The 18,399-nt window shown below is 57.4% G+C and overlaps 1 protein-coding gene across 1 annotated transcript; it reads right to left on the bottom strand.

The window, feature by feature from the left end:
- Positions 1–5,790: 5,790 nt before the first annotated feature.
- Positions 5,791–7,611, bottom strand: JUND (JunD proto-oncogene, AP-1 transcription factor subunit). Its single transcript, XM_082836104.1, has one exon. The coding sequence runs from the start codon at positions 7,487–7,489 to the stop codon at positions 6,452–6,454; it is 1,038 nt and encodes a 345-aa protein (XP_082692230.1). The 5' UTR covers positions 7,490–7,611; the 3' UTR covers positions 5,791–6,451.
- Between the last annotated feature and the right edge of the window lie 10,788 nt (positions 7,612–18,399).

Here is an 18,399-nt window from a genome sequence, read left to right as displayed (position 1 = left end):
ACTTATTTAATATTGTACATCAACTATACTTCAATAAAAAAATTATTTTTGAAAAAAAATAAATAAATAAAGACATTTTCAGGTAAAAAAAAAAAACTAAAAGAGTTTGTCACCTGCACACCTGCATTACAATAAATGCTACTAAGAAAGTTCTTCAAGCTGAAGGAGATTTACACTTGAGGGAAACAGATCTTTGGGGAGAAATGAAGAACACATAAGAGATGATAAATACCTGCATAAATAGGAAAGACTATTATTTTCCTCTTTTAAAGAACACATATAACTGTATTAGCAAAAATTAAAACATTGTCTTGTGGCATTTATAATCTAGGTAGATGTCATTCATATGACAAAGAGAATAAAGGACAATGGTGAGGGTTACAAGAACTATACAGTTGGAAGATTTTTACATTTTAGGTGAAGTAGAACAATAGTAAGTCCAAGTCAATTGTGACTTAAGGATATATGTTAAGGATTACAGTTCCTTGAGCAGCCCCTAAAAAGGAAAAAAAAAAGGCAGTAGTTAATTTAAAAGAGAATTCTGAAAAAGATTCAAATAATCCAAAAGAAGGCAGAAGAGGGGGAACAGAGGAATAAAATTCGGAGACCACAGAAAGAAAAGTAGTCAAATGGTAGATTTAAATTCAATCATATTAATCATTGATATGATAATGGACTAAACATCTCAAGACAGAGATGATCACAGTCGATTTGTTTTCAACAATATCTGGCCCCAAGATGGGCCAGGCCCCAGGCACAACGGGCATCAATGTGAACTGAATTGTAACAGCAAACTGGCCTGAAGCTGGCTCCCTGGAGGCGGGCACAGTCACTGTCCCCATGTCAGAGGAGGCAACACAGTGCGTCTTTTTTTCTTTTTTTTTTAAATCTATTTAGTTATTTGGCTGCGCCGGGTCTTAGTTGTGGCATGCGGGGCTCTTAACTTGCGGCATGCAGGATCTAGCTCCCTGACCAGGGATCGAACCCAGGTCCCCTGCATTGAGAGCGCGGAGTCTTAACCACTGGACCACCAGGGAAGTACCAACATACTGTGTCTTACTTCTTTATATCGTTTCCTATTTGCCTCCCCCGTTAGACTGTGAGCTGCCCACCAGGGAGGACCCTTTGTTTGCCCTTGTCTCAGTGTCTAGAACAGTACACATAGTATGTGCTCAAGAGATATTTATGGATAAATGGAAGGATGAAAGGAAGGATAAATACATGGATGGATCGATGGATGGATGGATGAATGTGGCCCAGGATTCAGAACTTGGTGACGGCCGCTTCAGGATCCAAATTGGTCCATCCCAGGTTCTGAGGTTTTCTCAACCACATGGCTCAGCCCTTTCAATAAACTCAATCAGAATAAGGAGACAAAGAAGGACAGAGTGAGAGAAACAGGATGGCAGGAAATGCAAAGAAGGAATAGGAGCCGCGGACACATAAGCTCAGTGGCCAGCTAGGCAATTTTGAGTAAACCCCTCTGAGCCTTCCACATGTGTCGCATGAGCTGAGACCACTTTCCCAGCTTCCCAAGAAGACATGACAGGCTCTCCAGGCTGGGCCCCCAAGGCAGACAAACCCACCATCAGGCCTCTGGGGGCCCCTAGCACCCCTGCTGTGAGAGGCTGTGGAGCTGTTCCACCTCTCAAAGCAGTCTGGAGGGCCCAGGAGGACTCTGAAGGCACTGGGGGCCAGGGGAGAATGACCAGGTCTCCATGTACTGCCCCCCACCAAACGTGCCATCAGCCTCACTCACCTGCCTTTGAAGCTGAACCCACCAGGCGGATGGCCGGCCTCGGGGCACTGGTGCCACAGTGGCTTTGTGACTCACAGCCAGGTTCCTGGCCAATCCCATCTCCTGGGGGGAGGGGGTATTAGAAGGCTGACTCAGTAGGGTGGGGGAGGGGGCAGGACCCAGGTCAGGGTCAGGGTTGAGGGCATGGTGATTGCTACATCTTGCCTGCCCATCCTGAGTAGAAAGTTAGGGCTCTGAGCACAGAGGGGACCCCAAAATCTCCCCCTCCATGTGTCTGGAGGTGGCCTCAGTCTCATCCCTTGGGTCTTTGCTGAGCACTTACTTTGTGCTGGGACCTGATCTGGACCTGGGGACACAAACAACTCAAATAATCTAGGGGTGTGAAACTGTTACGACGGAACCAAAGTGGGGGTGGGATGGGCTGAGCCCCACAGAGAGAGAAAAAGAGTTGGCTGGGGTGTGCTGTGGGAAGGGCATCCCAGGTGGACAACAAAGCATGTGCAAAGGCCCTGTGGTGGGAACAAGCTGGGCACGTTTAGGGAATATGGAGGAGGCTAAAGTCATTGGAGAGAGGGAGAAGAGGGCAGGGAGGGTGACTGTATAGGTCAGGCTTCAGAGAGGACTATATAGGAGTTTGGGTTTTGTTGAGAAGGTGAGGGGTAAGCCATGGCTCTTGTGCTCTGACTTACATCCTAAAGGGTTTAGAGTGTCTGGCTTTGAGGATGGGGGCTCCTTAGGGTAGTGCCAGGCCCAGGGCCCCTTGGGATCTTCCCACTGCCTGGCAAAAATAGGCACTGACCCTGAGCCACAGTCCTGGAAGGGGAAGTGAGGCCACCATCCCCGGTCACCTCCTGGGGCTGGGCCAAGGCCTCGTGTGAATCACTGCTGGCTGGGCCACGGCTGACACACTCTTTGGCCTCAGCTCAGCAGTGTCCTGCCAAAGCCACACAGCCTGGCCCAGAGGCCTCTGCCTGGCCTCCCTGGGAAGCCACTGGGGGGCATCAGAGCAAGAGGCCAACAGGGACGTCCAGCCTCCCTCTGCAAAGATCCTCTGTCTTCTCCACCCTGTGGGTGTGGCTTTGGGCAAAACTAGGGATATGGGAGTTGGACAAGACTTACGTCCTTTGCTTCAGCAGTGACCAGGACAGTTCCCATCCATGACCTGAGTGAGCCAAACACAAACCCAGGGTGATCAGGGCGATAATAGTGGAAGCACAGAGCACTGATGGAGCCCAATAAGGGCATCTGCAGCAGAGCTTGAGAGGTGAAGCTCAGCTGGGTGGCTGAGGGAAGAGGGGTATCAGGCTTGCAGCTGTGCCGAGGTCCCGAGGCCAGAAGGACGGGAAATAGTTCCGGTGGGGAGCTGCCTGGAAAGAGACACTGACCTGCCCAGGGCCAGGTGCAGTCAAGGCCTTTTTTCCAGAAAAGTGGCAAGTAGGGGCCAGATCTATGGTTTCCAAAAAGCCCTTCAGGTCACACGCTAGTGAAAAGACAGGGCCTCCACCTAGCCCCAAGGCTCCTTTTAGGCAGGTAAAAGGCTTGGGTTTGAGCCCCCCCGTGCTGCAATCATTTAGCAGGATCTTTGTCCCTGGTTCCTAGCACACAGCTCCTAAAACTTCTGTAAACTCCGGAGTGGTGCGGCCAGGGTCCTTAGATAGCTTCAGGATGGGGGCTGGTCTCCAAAAAGACCAAGGCATGATCAGAGGGTTGTAACTTTCTGCTGCACCTCCCAGACCTCCTGGGAAGGGAGACAGGCTGGATATTGAGTTAATCACCAAACGCCAGGGATTTCATCAATCCTGCCCAAGCATTGGTGAACCCATGGGGTGCTGGGAAGATGAGGTGCCCAGAGAGGGCATGGAAGTTCCTTGCCCCTCCCCCATTTGCCCTTCCCCCATACCTTGCCCTATGCATCTCTTCCATTTGGTTGCCCCTGAGTTGTATTCTTTAAAATAAACTGGAAAGAGTGAGTCAAGTGCTTTCCTGGGCTCTGTGAGCTGTTATAGCAAATTATTGAACCTAAGGAGGGGTTGGTGGGAACCCTCGGGTTTATAGCCAGTCTTTAAGAAGTACCGGGGTGGGGGGGGCGGAATTCCCGCGGAGTGGTTAAGACTCGGCGCTTTCACTGCAGGGGTCACGGGTTCGATCCCTGGTGGGGGAACTAATCCCTGCATGCCCATGCCGCCCAGGGCCAAAAATAAATTAAATATTTTTTTTTAATAAAAAGAAGCACAGGTGGCAACCTGGGACCTGTGATCGGCATCTGAAGTGGGGCAGTTTTGAACTCTTCACCTGTGTGGTCCGTGCTAACTCCAGGTAGAGTGTCAGAATTGAATTGGAGGATACCCAGTTGGTGTCTGCAGTTGGAAAACTGGTTAGTGTGGGGGAAAAAAAAAACCCCACTCATTTGGTGTCGGAAGTGCTGTGAGTAAAAACCTTTCAGGGGGTATCCGGTAGATCTCGTAACCTCCCTGGGCTTCCCCTTCTCTATAGGTTGGGGGCTGCACAGTGTACGCCTCGCCTGAATACTATCTCACTGCTGTTCATCTCCCAAGCACTTCCAACTTCTGACCTGAGACGTTACCTGGACACGGGAAACACATCCTTTTCACAGCACAGTAGGTAAAGGCCAGAACCGGGAGGGAACTTGGCTGAGGTTACAGCGGCAAATTGGGCAAATTGGCACCCAAGTTGGGACTCAAGCCTCCTGAAGAGTGAAGCTCTGACCCCCAGGCATGGTTCTTGGTCTCCTCTGTGTGGACACCCCAACCTCAGCATCAGCCTTCTTTTCACTTCAAACCCCTCTCCTGAAACATCTGCCTGAAGGTGGTACCAAAGAGAGGTCACATAGTTTAAAAAAACAAACCCCAAAGCAGCTCTTAAAGCCTTGAAAGGTGGGCAGCCAGGTGATCCGGAGGAAGAGGGAACTTGTATGTGGTGAAGCCCCACTCTTTCGATGGCTGAGGGACTGTGGGCACAAGGCGTTTCTTCTCTGCACCTCTCTGCACCTCAGTTTCCTCATCTGTAAAACAGGCATGATTTGCCCACCTTCCCTATCTGGGTTGGGTACACAACTGGAGTTCAAAGCTCACTTGCCCTCTTGCCCTGTGTCCTTGGCCACCGATGCTTATGTCCCTCGGGCCCCAAGTGAGGCAGAAGCCCAAGGTCCAGGGTCTTTTGCCCCCACAGTAGCAAAAGCCAAAGCAGGCAGGGGACGAGGGTAACCTGGCAGTCAAGGCGCTGGAAGTGAGAAACCCAAGGTGCAAAATGTCCCTGCACGGTCTCCTAAAAAAGGCTGTGTGACCTGAAGCCTGTCACTCAACCTCTCTGAACCTTAGTTTCTTCAAAATGGGAGAATAGGATGTTGGGGGAGGAGTGTTTCAGACAGTACTTGAAAAATCCTGGATTCCAGGTCAGTGGTCCCACAGAACCTAACCACACCTCCAGTCCCGGAGGCAGACTGCCTGGGTCAGATCCTACCTGTGCCAACCTTCCTTCTGTTCCGGAAACTCACGCTCCCCATCCGACAAACGATAATACAAGCTTACACTGAGCACCACCCGTAAGCCAAGAACTGCTCTGTAAACGAACTGTCTTAATCCTCACAACTTTAGGGAACAAGTTTACCATTGCTCTGCCTATTTTACAGACAGGCAAACAGAAGCCCGGAAAGTTAGTTTCTGCCTTTTCCTCCCTGCCTCGGGCTGAAGTTGTCCCCCTTCCCTCCCGCAGTCCCTCCTCCGCAAAGGGGAGACAGAGGGGACACCCTCGGGCTGGCTAGTTCCAAACTCAGGTTGGAAACCCCAATGTCCCCCGCCCAACCCGGACAGGAGTCGGCCCAGCGCCCAGGCGCTCCTAGATGGCGCTCTCTGAGCGCCAGATGTGCAGGTTCTTCCCGGACGCCGACTCCCTCCTCCTCTGAGCAGGGGCGGAGGGAGGAGGCGAAGGAGGCAGGAGGGGACGGGGACCGGGCCAGGCCCCGCCCACCCCGTCAGGCCCCGGCAGGAGAAGAAGGAGGCGAAGAGCCGAGCTGGCGTAACGAGACTTTACTGAAAACAGAACACCGGGCGAACCAAGGATTACAAACAGGAATGTGGACTCGTAGCAAAACGGAACAAAAAAACAGAAGAAAAACGGCGGGACGAGGGGGCGCCGGAGGGATGGAAGGGGAAGGGAAGCGAGAGCGAGGAAAGGGAAGGAGGGAGTTTTTTTTTTCTTCTTCCCATTTCTTTAAAAAACCCACACAAGAAAACACACACACACACAACCAACGTTTGTTCCCGAGTAGAAACATAAATAGGGCAGAATCGAACACTCTGTTCTTCTCTCTTCCAAAGTCAAAAAGTAAAAGAAGAGAAAACGCAGGGCTTGAGCCTGCGCCCCCTCGGAGCCTCCTTCGGCGGCGGTGTGTACAAAGGGGCGGCCAGAACGCGCGGGTTTGTGCAACACTGGGTGGCCGCGCGCCCGGGACAGAGGCAGCGCGAGGGCGGGGGAGGTGGGGGTCATGCGCTCGCCCCCCGGCAGCAGGGGGTCCAGCTTGTCAAGTCTGAGGCGCCCTCTCCGACTCCTGGCACCCTCAAGGGGGGGATCCCGGGGCCGCGCCCTCTGCGAGTCCGGGGCGCCCACGCCCCCCCCCAACCACGCGAGCCCGCCTCTCTGGGAGGAGGCCGCGCATGCGCCCCGCGCGCGAGCTCAGTACGCGGGCACCTGGTGCTGGGGCAGCAGCTGGCAGCCGCTGTTGACGTGGCTGAGGACCTTCTGCTTGAGCTGCGCCACCTGCTCGCGCAGCAGGCTCGCCGTGGACGCCAGCTCCGTGTTCTGACTCTTGAGCGTCTTCACTTTCTCCTCGAGGCGCGAGATGCGCTCCAGCTTGCGCTTGCGGCACTTGGAGGCAGCGATGCGGTTGCGCAGCCGCTTGCGCTCCGCCTTAATGCGCTCCTGCGTGTCCATGTCGATGGGCGACAGCGGCGGGCTCTCGCCGAAGCTCGGCACGTCGGGCACCGTCTGCGGCTCATCCTTGAGCGCGGCCAGGCGCGGAGGCCCCAGCGCGCCTGGGGGTGGCGGCGGCGGGAAGGGCACGGGCTCCGCGGCGAAGGCGACCGTCGCAGCACCCCCCGCACCCCCGGTACCGCCCGCGTAGCTGCTCAGGTTCGCGTAGACGGGCGCCTCGGGCGTGGCCGCTGCCGGGGCCAGCTCGCTGGGAGGCGCGGCGCCCGCAGCCATGCCAGAGGGTCCCCCGGCGGCGGCGGCAGCGGAGGCCGCGCCCGCGCCCAGCTGGTTTTGCTTGTGTAAGTCCTCTAGGGCTTTGACGAAGCCCTCGGCGAACTCCTGCTCCTCGCTGGCCGCCACCTTGGGGTAGAGGAACTGCGTGCTTGTCGGCGTGGTGGTGACCAGCCCGTTGGACTGGATGATAAGGCGCTCGAGCTCAGGCGAAGCGAGCTTGAGCAGCCCCAGGTCGGGCGAGGCAAGCAAACCGTCTTGGGGCGCCGCGCCAGGGGCGCCGTCGGTGCGCAGAGGGGCCGGGGGCGGCGCGGCCGCGGGCTTGAGCGCTGCCGCCACCTGCTCGCTCAAGCTCAGCGTCAGCGCGTCCTTCTTCATCATGCTGCCGGCCGCCGCCGTCGGGGGCGCCCCGGGAAACAGACGACCCGGGGACGCGAAGCTGCCGTCACTACCACTGCCGCCGCCGCCCAGGCCGCTCAGCGCCTCATCGCCGTAGAAGGGTGTTTCCATCCTCCGCCTCCCCCGCCGCGCCGGCCCGGGGGGGAGGAGTGGCCGCGGCCGCCCGGGGGGCCCGCGCCCCCCCGTCCGCTCGGCCCTGCTCCCGCCGCGGCCGCTGCGCCCGGCCCTCCGCTGGCGGCGGCTCCTGAGCCGCGCGTCCCGCGCGCCCCCTTATAGCCTCGGCCGGGCGCGATGAGCTCACTGTCCCTGCTCGCCATTGGGCACGAGTGACGTTGCTCATTTGCATGGCGGGGCGGGGCCAAGTCACCAACGCCCCCCTCAACCCCCACCGACTGCCGTTGTCCGGGTGACGCGCGGTAAACGGCACAACAGCGCGTTGCCTTATGGGTTGACGTCATGGGGGCGAGCAGAGCGCCCGGCCTGGTCACTCCGCCCCAGGAGTGCTGTGTACGACCAATGACCCCAGTGCCGCCTCCCGCCAAGGCACGTTCCGGGTGGCGTGATGGGCCCGGCCACCCGGCGCCCGCCCGCCCGCCCCGAGGCCCGGCCCCGCCCCGCGTCCGCGAGTGGGGCCCCGGCCGGGCGGGGGCGGTGCCGACCTCCGGAGCCCGGAGGGGGATGGGGCTCCGGATGGATAAATAACTCCCTGTCGCCTCCCGCTCCACTGTGCCGACTGTACCTTCCTTAGCGCACCTCTATCTAGGCTTTGTGCGGGCCTGAGGGAGCTGTGCCGGGTGGCTCGCCGGGGGCGTGCGCCAGGTCTGTCTCCACGTCACCGCCACCCCCACCCCAGTCCCCGGTGGTGTGTTTGCCCCAGGAAGACGGGGGAGGGGAGAGGAGGTTTCAGCCAGAAGTTGCTGGAAATGCTTTGATCCTGCTATTCTTCACTGGGTGGGGTCTAAAGCGCGGGAGTCCGACTTCCTGACTTTACAGACGGGAAATTAAGGCTCTGCGAGGTGCAGTGACCTGCCCTCGGGGCCAGAGCTGTGACCAGGCCTGAACTCTTATCCATCTGGTAGAACCCGGGCGTCCGTGCCCCTGGGCAGCCGCCTACGTTGTATCTCTGCGTCTGCCAGGGCCTCCTGTGGGTACCCCGGTGACTCCCGGACTGGGTTGTTAAGGCAGGAATCCAAGCTGGTAATTATTACCTGTTTATTACTATTATCATGACTGTCAGGTCAGGCTTAATGGGCCTCCATAAAGGCTGGCTGGCGATGGGATCTGAGGGAGGTGAGAGGGGCCCTTCCCCACACTCCCAAGAGATCCTGGGGACATTTGGATCCGACCTACAGCCCCTGCACAGAACCCCTCCATGGCTCTCACCACACTCGGGATGGCGCCCAATCCATAAGCAGTTGGTGGAGGCCCCATACGCTCCTTTGCTCTTTCGGGTGACCCCCTCTAACCTTTCACCCTCAACCTCTCTGAGCTTTGTCTTCCCAACTCATTGCTGCCTCATCGATAGGTGCTATGCCCTCAGCCTGGTGCTCCCTTCCTCCCCCCACCATGCTTACACTTGTCCTCAGAGAGGCCCCTCCCACTCACCTTGTTTCCGTTATATTCTCAGAACCATCCAGAATGATGGGATGGACCGTAAGGCCCAGGAGGGCAGGGACCTTGTCTATCTTGAGCCTGCTGGATCCCCAGCTTCCTGCATAGGGCCTAGCATCCAACAGCCAGTGTTAAAGGAGAACACAGGCTGGTGGGGTGGCTGTGGCAGTTTCTGGCCTCAGTTTGTCTGACTGGCCTATGGACATGAGCACCCTTTCTTCTATTTCCCTTCCTCACCTGACCTTGCCCCTAACTGGGCTGTGGAGCAAGAAGGCCATGAGGGAGGTTGTCATCACAAGCAAGAAGCCTGGCCTGGCTGGCAGAGGGTTGGGGGTATGGGTTTGTGTCTACATACACACAAATGTCTGTTTGTGCCCACATGTGCCTGTGTGTGTTCATGTGTGGGTCAGTGTACCCAGATGTGTTCACACATGGGAGTGGGTGTCTGTGCCCGTGTGGATCCATGCACATGGATCTATGTACCCGTGTGTGTGTATAGGTGTATGTGTCTGTGTTTCCAGGAATGTGGGTCTCTGTGCCCTCCAGACCTGTCCTCTTGGGTACCAGCCTGAGCAAAGGGACCCCTAAATGGAGTGGATGCAGCCCCCAGCCTGTAACCAGCCCTGCCCTAGGACCCTTCTCTGGGCCTGTGCAGTGGGGCTAGACTGAAGGAGATGGGATCATGCTTCTCCCCAAGGCAGGAGGGTGAGTGGGCGGCCTAGAGAGGCTCCACCCTGACCTTGGGCCTTGACTTTGATAGGTAGGGATGGTCTGGTAAGCTGTGGACAGGGCCAGCTTGAGCTGAGCGGTCACCCAACAGACAGGCTTTGGGAAATGGAGGCACAGGAAGGCCAAGGCACGTTACATCTCTGAGTGTGTTTACTGCTTATGAAAATGGAACAAATAATCCACCTACTTCATGGAGTATTGTGACTTTTATTGGAAGTATTTGAACAAATAGTAAGGGCTCAATAAATGTTCTCTATAATTGTTTTACTTTATTATCATTTGGCCAAACTTAACTGCAGTTCTTTGGAGTACCCTCAGCCTGGAGTGCCCTTCTTTAGCCTCCTGGCAAACTCCTACTCATCCTTCAAAAACCACCTCCAGTATTCCCTCCTCCAAGAAGTCTTCCTTAACCATGCCTCCAGGGACTCCCCTAAACCCTTCCATCTGACTGAGCCCTGTCCACTCTGTGTTTCTGATTCTCTCTGCCCCAGGAGGGTCCTTGGAGCTAGGTGGGGAAGACCTGTCTTGGCCTCTAAGTGTGGGGAGTTGCCCTTGGCAGCCTCTGCCATCCCTACTCTCCAGTATCGACCCCCCTCAGGCTCCTCTGCTGTGCACTTGCTGTTCCCTGTGACCCAGTGCCCTTCCCCATCCTCTCATTCCTCCCGTTGGGACACTCCAGCCCTGCTCCTCCATTTGGACCAGCGCTGACCCTATAGAGCTGGGGGGCAGCTGTGTCCAGTTTTAGTCCTCCCAGACTGGGGGCTTCTCAGGCAGGTCAAGGGGGGGCCTGAAATCCATCAACAGTCCCATGCAGTGAACTAGGGAAAACTCCCATTCATTCATTCATTCCACATACAATGATTGGGCACCTACTGTGAGCCTAGTGATGGGGACTCACATGGGTGACACAAACACCGGCAACCTCTCAGACACACAGTGTGAAGGAGGGACCTGACAAGCACAGCTTCAAGGAAAATAAATGGTACCTCCTTCACGGAGGATGAACGGGGTAGTGTTTTACTTTTTTTTTTTTTTTTTTTTTTTTCGGTACGCAGGCCTCTCACTGTTGTGGCCTCTCCCGTTGTGGACCACAGGCTCTGGACGCACAGGCTCAGCGGCCATGGCTCACGGGCCCAGCCGCTCTGCGGCATGTGGGATCCTCCCGGACCGGGGCATGAACCCATGTCCCCTGCATCGGCAGGCGGACTCTCAACCACTGCACCACCAGGGAAGCCCAAGGGGTAGTGTTTTAGAGTGTGGTACTCTGGGAGGGTCACCCCAGGAGGTGATGTTGAATACAGGAGGAGCTGGAGCAAATCATGAGATAATCCATTTGAGGGCAGTGTCCCAGCGACAACAGCAAGCGCAAAAGCCCTGGGGTAGAACCTGCTGGCCACACCGATGGAGAGTGGAGAAGCAAGTGAGGCTGGATTCACTGAGCCAAGGGGAGCCAGAGCAAGAGAAGGAAGGCAAGGGGGGCAGTGGAGGTACCTCCCCTGAAACCTAGGTGGTATTTGTCTCAAGGGCAGCAGAAGTGGCAGATAGGATTGAGGGACCAGAGGGTAACAGGGCTAGGTCGGGACTCTTTATTTTCACCTTTACTCTCCCTGCAGCTTCTTAAGTCTTGGGACATTATCTCACTTCCCAGAGCAGCGTCCAGAGAGGGTGCGCGACCTGCCCTGGGTCACACAGCCAAGGCCTCAGCCCCACCCACCCCAGCCTTCCAAATGCAGGCGGAACATAACGCCTCCCTCGCCGGCGTTCAAATCTCCGCAGCTCTGCCCTCTCCCCAGCGCGAAGAGATTTGCTTTCTTGTTTAAAGCAACCTGCAATTCGATTTAATGTTTAGTCTTTATTTGAAGCTCCAGAGACCTAAAATCTACTTAATAAAACGGAAAGCCCCAAAGAAAAAGAGCTAAGCAGGAAGCCGAAGGGAGTGAAGCGGGGGGGTCCTGGGGCAGAGGCTCTTGCCAAGGATGGTCCCGGCGTGCTCAGAACACCGCGGGGTTGGATGGGGCTTCTGCGGACAGTCCCCCGGCGCTTAGGACCCAAGGGCTGGTGGGGGTGGAACTTGCGGAGACCGTCCCCGGGTGGCAGAACCCCGCGGGTGGGCCGGGGGAAGGGCGCCGGGCTCGGGCTGGGGGCGCTTCTGGCCCCGGCGCATTCCTGAGGATCGGGTTACTGGCGCAGGCGGCGGCCCCTCCCCTCCTATCCCGCCTCCGCCCTCGCCTGGAGCAGGAACCGCCCTCCTGCCTCGTCCAGCGCAGGTGCTCTTCAGGCCTCTGGGAGAGGACTCAGCCCCTGCCCTCTGGCTCTTTCCAGTCTCACGAGACCATTTTACAGACGAGGAAGCTGATGCGCCGGCAGCCACCTTCAGCACCAGATGGACACCGGGCAGAGCCTGCTTTATGACCGGTGGCCCTGTTGACTCTTTCCCGAGGTTGTGGTGTCCCGAGGCTCCCGCAGGCTCAGAAGAGTCACTAGGTCCAATACTTGATTGATTGAATGAGTCCAGAAGGGCTGTGGGACAAGAAAATAATGTCTTATGCTATCCTGACCTCCACCCCCCAGGACAGGCAGGACTCCTGCACTCATCCAGTGCACATTTTGTGTACACTTGCTGTATACCCAGACCCAGGTTAGGTCTTTTCACAGGCCGACGTTGGGGAACCAGAAGATTTGGGGGTCAGAGGGCGGTGAGCTCGATTTCACAAGACCAGCTTCAGAAGTTGATTTGGTTTTGTTTTTTGCTTTTGGTCAAGTGCAAGCACCCTCATTCATCCATTCTACCACCCTCTACTGAACACCTGCTGTATGCCCAGGCCTGTGTGCTGGGGGAGGGTTTGGGGCCATCTCTCATCACCTCTGAGCTGACCAGACTCTCACACGGGATGGGAAACCACCACCATAACATAGAAGCCCGCTTTAGGTCAATGTCACAATTTTTTCCTTTAAGTCGACCCCTTTTCTGTTTCTACTTCAGTAAATAAATTTCAAGAGGGAAGCTTCGAGTCACCACCAGGAATGGAAAACCAGTTTCTCTTGCCATAAATAGAAAGAAACCGAAAAACGATGAAATGAGAGCAAAACTCAGGCATTCACTCCTCAGGGACACTCTGGGCCAGTCCTGGACCCCGAATGTTCCAGTATCCAGAAAGCATTAAAAGCAGGGAAGCCCCAAACCAACAAGAGTGGGGCATGTGCGTCCACAGGGCAGGAGGAGCCACAGGGACCCACCCAGCATTCCTGTCCCCAAGGGAAGGACCCCAGCACGCAGTAGGAGCTCAATAATGTGCCCAGCCTTGGTGATGAGCACCTATGACGTGGGGTTTGCCTGCAGCAGCCGGAATCCTCCCAAGGCCCTGAGAGGTACCGACCTGTCTGGGGGAACAGGTGGAGGCTGCAGTGGCAGGCAGAGGCCTCTCTGAGGAGGCTTCAGGTTGGTTAAGTGGAAGCTCCCATTTCTGCCTCAAGACCCTGGGGCTGTCCCCACCCACAGTCCTGTGGACCCCTGAGGTCGCTCCCAAGCTGCCTGGGATTGGGGAGGGTGTGTGTGTGAATCAATGGATATATTAATAAATAATTAAATGAATAAGTGGATGAGTGAGTGAAGTAATGAGCAGATGCTTCCATGCTGCCAAGATGGGAAACTCACTCTCGACGTTGTTCCTTTAAAACCCCACAGCAGCACCGTGAAGAGTGACACCTGTCCCCATTTTTCACATGAACAAACTGAGGCTCTGAGCAAGGCATGGGTCCGATCTTTGGAGGGAAGACTGGAATCCAGGTGAATCTCTACAGGCAGACAAGGCTCAGGGAGTTGGGCTGATGCAGAGAGAAGACGGGGCTGGACCTCGGGCCTGCGGGGGGCGGGGCGGGGGAGGACCTTGTGGGCCGGCAGCTGGTCGGCAGCCCTACGGGATCAGGCTCCTGTAGGGGAGTAGATCGAATGGGGGTGAAGCAAGCGGCCGAGGGAGCAGGGAGGAGGCGGCGGGGGCCCCCAGGGTGGGGAGGAGCAGGCAGAGTCCGGGTCGCTTGGGAAGGGGCCCCCCGGGAAGGAGCAGATTGCGGGGGGTGGCTGCCTGCGAGGTATATATTAACGCCAGTCGTGCCCCTTCCTGGGCGCGGGGCCAGGGAGACCCCCCCCACTCTGAACCTGAGGCCGTTCCTCTGAACTCCCTCGCCCGTCGCCTCCCACCCTTCCCCCATGCCCCCTCCGCCACCGCCTCTCCCCGGGAGGAAGTGGTGAGGATGTGGGGGAGGGCCCCCCATTCTCACTTCCCCTGGGGCAGGGCGGGGCCTGCAGGGTTCCCTCCCCCGTCGAGGGAATCGAGCCCCCGCCCCCTCAGGGGTGGGGCAGGGGAGCCGCAAGAGCTGGGGCTCGGCCAGGGTTACACGGCCCACCTCTGGGTGACTTACAAGTTCTCTAGGCTTCGACGGTTCTCATGTTAAAAATGGGTATAAGAAACTCGACCTTGAAACAGCGAATCGCTGGGTGACAGGTCCCCGCCCCGGGCCTGAGGAGCCCCCCCCATCCGGGGCGGGGAGACACAGCCGGACAAGGACACGCCCAGCCCTGGAGGGGTCAGGGCCGGGCCGGAGGGAGGGATGTCGCAGTAAACAAGGACTTGGGTTGGGGAGGAGGCACATTCCAGGCGCAGGCAAAGACCTGGATGCCGATCGGGGCCTCTCGCCTCTCCTGGCGGCTGGGCTGCCCAGGACCTGTCCCACGTCGGTCCCGGCAGCCTGGCCCCTCCTCTGGCGGGGGTGGGGGAGAGAAAGGTTACTGGGTGGTGGTGGTGGGGGGTCTCGGCGCGGCGGGTGGCAGCGCAAGAGTTAACCCCGCGCGGCGACCGGACTTTGTGGCTGCGAGGGGTGCGGGTGGCGTCAGCACCGACGTCAAGGCGAGGCGGAGCGGCGTAGACTCGGATGGTCTGGCCGCCCGGCCCGCGCCCCTGTAGCGCAGGAGACTGTGGGTGTGGTGGTGGGTAGGGTCCGGCCCTCCAATTTCCCCGACGTTGCGCAAATAGACTGGGAAACTGAGGCACGAGAGGCGTGGCCTAGGTGGGAAAACCCTGGTCCTCTGGGCTCCAGGCTCCTGCCCCTCTGCCCCAGCCCGCCCCTATCCCACCGGGTCACCGTCTCCCAAGCCGAGACCGCCCCCGGGGTCGCCTGGCTGGGACGAACTGGTGTTTTGGTTTTGTTGTCCAGCACGCAGACAAACGCGGATAAACGCTGGGCGGCCCCGAGCTGTGTCCTAGTTTAGTCGCCACATCTACGTGGGCCTCAGTTTCCTCCACCGGACAATGGGAAGAGAGCTGACATTTACTGCGGGCGCCGGGCTCGGCCTTCGGGGGGGTGGGGTGGGAGGGGGTTCCCACCCCGAGGGGCGGGGAAGGGAACCGAGAGCCCTGAGGTACGAGCTGGGGACACTAGCCAGGCAGGATTCGAATCCCCGGTTGGCTCCCGGCACCCCCTCCTTACCTCCAGCCCCCTTTCGTCCCTCTCCGTCCGTTTCTACTCCCCTCCACTTCTCCCCCGCCTCCTCTCCTCCCTCCCTCCCTTCCCGGCCCGGCCCCCCTCGCCCCACGCCCAGTTCGGCAGCCCCGCGGGGCTGCTAATTAAATGCAGGGCTGGGGGAAGGGGGACGGCACGCGGTTAACCCCTCCCTGCCGGGCCGTGAAGTGCTGTTGCAGCCGGGGAGGGAGGGACATGTCCGCTGCCAAACTCCCCTCCGCCCAGGACTTGAGGTCCTAGGACAAGCCCATTTGATGAATGGGTAGGTAGAGGCTAAGGGGCCGGCCCCAAGGTTCTGGGCAAGGCCGGATTTATCAGGGCCTCCTAACAGAGGGGGTTGGAGCGGGCACGTAGTGGAAGGGAAAAGGGAATTATAGTGAGTGAGAAATACACAAAGGAAGAAAGGCAGAGATGGAGGGAGAGAGGGGAGGGGGAGGGAAGCAAAGTCCGGAGGAGAAACACAGAGACAGAGACCAGAGAGAAAGGGGGTGGGAAGAGAGACCAGCTTGAGAAGGCAGGAGACACAGGAAGAGACAAATGACTGTTTTTAAATCAAGCCACATTTCTTCACTGGGATGCAGGGCCCTTGGCGGGGACTGGACCCAGTCTTCTGTCTCGTTGGCATGAAGAGAAGGTGACATTATAAATCTGTACCAGGAAAATACAGTGACTGTCTCCTAGGGATGATCAGTATGTGTGGTGATAAGGGGCTCACAGGCCACCCCGGGAGCTGGAGGCCCCAGCTGTCCTGGAGGCTCACAGGGCAGGATCCCTGATGCTGGCCGCGGCCCCAGCCTGGCTCACCCACTGCTCACTGACCTCTGACAGGGCTTTGTGGCCTGAAATGCCCAGGGAGCTGTAGGTCACTCCAAGTCCCCACCATGCCCCTGCAGCTCTGGGTCAGGTGGAGAGGACCCAGACACTGGTATTTCACTGCCTGTCTTCCCCTTCCCTCCGCACACTGGCTACTGCCATTGTCAAGCTGGGTAAACTGAGGTTCTCAGAGGGGCCCCCATTCTTGGGGTGGAAATAAGTGAAAACATAGATAATATAATATCTGGCAGTGACAAGAGCTATGAAGAAATCTCACTGGGAGGAGGGGAGTGGTGAATACAGAGGGTCCTTGACACCTGCAGACAAAGGGGGCTCCATGAGGAGGCACCTGCGAAGGATGTGCCTGAAAGCTGGATCAGCGAGTGCAAAGGCCCTGAGGTAGGGCTGCAAGGTGTGTTGGAAGAGACTCAAGGAAGAGGCCTGGAGTGGGGTGAGGAAAGGGGAGATGGGAGAAGGTAAGGGGGGGCGGGAATCGCAGGGGCTTCCATGTTGTCAGCAGCTGGAGTGGGTGATAGTTGGAGTCCTTGCCAGCCCAGGTAGAGCCCGTGACTACCCTCCCTGCCTCTGTTTCCCCACCAGTGTCCATGTTCCAGAGGATGCAGGGGAGGCACAGGGGGCATAGGGACTGCCAAGGGTCACAGGGGTCCATCTTCTGCCCTCTGTGAGTGCCACCCTGGCCTCCTCACACTCTCTGTGGCTCCCTGCCCATCTCCCTGCCACCCCTTAGCTCTCTGCCCACTGCTGCCATCGAGCCACCCAACCCTTGCCCATGATGTTCCCTCACCAGTGCCCACCTCAGGAGACACCCTGCAGCTCCCCTACCGAGCAGAGCCCAGAGACTCTCCCTTGGCTGGCTCCCCAATGCCCCTGGACCCCTCACTCAGCCTCCTCACCCCCCGTTTGGCTGCAAGCTCTGTAGGGAGGGGGTGGCTTAGGAGACAGAGAGGCTGATGGAAATGGGATAAGGTGGGCATCAGGGTCCTTGAGCCTGGGTAAAAATAGCTGTCCCCTCTGCCCCTGCCCCCTGTGAGGAGGCGGTAGTGATGGTGGCTGCAGTGATGGGGGATGTGCCCAGAGGAGCATCCGGCAGGGCCCGTGTTACCATGGTGATACTGACTCAGAGGCAGAGGCAGGTAGCGGCATCTGGTACCCAGCCGGCCCGCCTCTGCACTCACAGCACCCTCCCCAACCCCCACCCTGTAGCCTCCACTCCACTCCACTCATTTTCTGAGACTAGAGAGGGGTGGGTGAGGCCCTGTGGCAGCTGGATAAGTTCCTCCACAACCCCCATCCAATCACCTGCTGGAAGGTGGGGGACAATGTTCTCACTGCACCGACTTGGGTACCAGGTCTTCCTCCCTCCATTCACCTGTCATCCTGCCCATCTGTCTGTCTGTCCATCCCTCATTCATACATCCACCTAACATTTATGGACCACCTCCCGTGTGCCCACATCATTCTCAGCACAGGGCAGTTACCTCATACCCGTGCAGTCAAGGTATCAGAGAGGGGTCTGGGCTGGGAGGATGTGGGTGAAGACCCCCAGGCCACTTGGGTCCAGGCCTCAAGATGCTGAGGCCCCCTTCTCTCCCTCCTGCTCTCAGTCTCTCCCCCTCTTCCTGCGTCTTTCAGTCTCTCTCTCTGTCTCTTCATCTCAAGGTACAGCCCAGACCCTTCCCCACACTCCGCAGGCCCCACAGCTGCTGCCCACCTCCCTCCACCCTCTTTACTTATTCCACTCCAACCACGCCAGCCTCTGCACTTTTCCTCCAGCACACCAGCTCATTCCCACCTCAGGGCCTTTGCACATGCTGCTCTCCCTGCCTGGAAGACCCTTAGGGTCTTCACCTGTGTATTTATCTTGTTTAATTCTTGGTTTCCCAATTATCTCTCTACCCCCCAGGGTATGCCTTCACTTCTCCAACTGTGAAATTGGCATGGTGAGCACAGTATGACTTTACAGTGGGGGGGGGGGGGGATTATGTGCTTAGAACTGTGCCCACCGCAGAGTAAAAACTCAACAAACAGCTCAGATGTCCAGGAGCTGATGAAGGATAATCAAAATGTGATCCATTCATACAACGGAATATTATTCAGCCAAAGAAAGGAATGAAGCACTGATACACACTACAACATGCATGAACCCTAAAAATATTACGCTGAGTGAAAGAAGCCAGACACAAGAGGCTGCATAGTATGTGATTCCATTTATGTGAAATGTTCAGAACAGGCAAATCCATAGAGACAGAAAGCAGAGTAGTGGTTGCCAGGGGCTGAGGAGGAGGGAGGGGGTGTGGGGTTTCTTTTTGGGGTGATGAAAATGTTCTGGA

This window comes from Leucopleurus acutus, assembly GCF_964270905.1.
Source record: "Leucopleurus acutus genome assembly, chromosome: 3".
Lineage (NCBI taxonomy): Eukaryota > Metazoa > Chordata > Mammalia > Artiodactyla > Delphinidae > Leucopleurus > Leucopleurus acutus.
This window is presented reverse-complemented; position numbering and strand designations above follow the sequence as displayed.

What these genes read in the sequence shown, in the direction of transcription:
- JUND (XM_082836104.1), bottom strand. Translation starts at nt 7,489, where the DNA reads ATGGAAACACCCTTCTACGGCGATGAGGCGCTGAGCGGCCTGGGCGGC.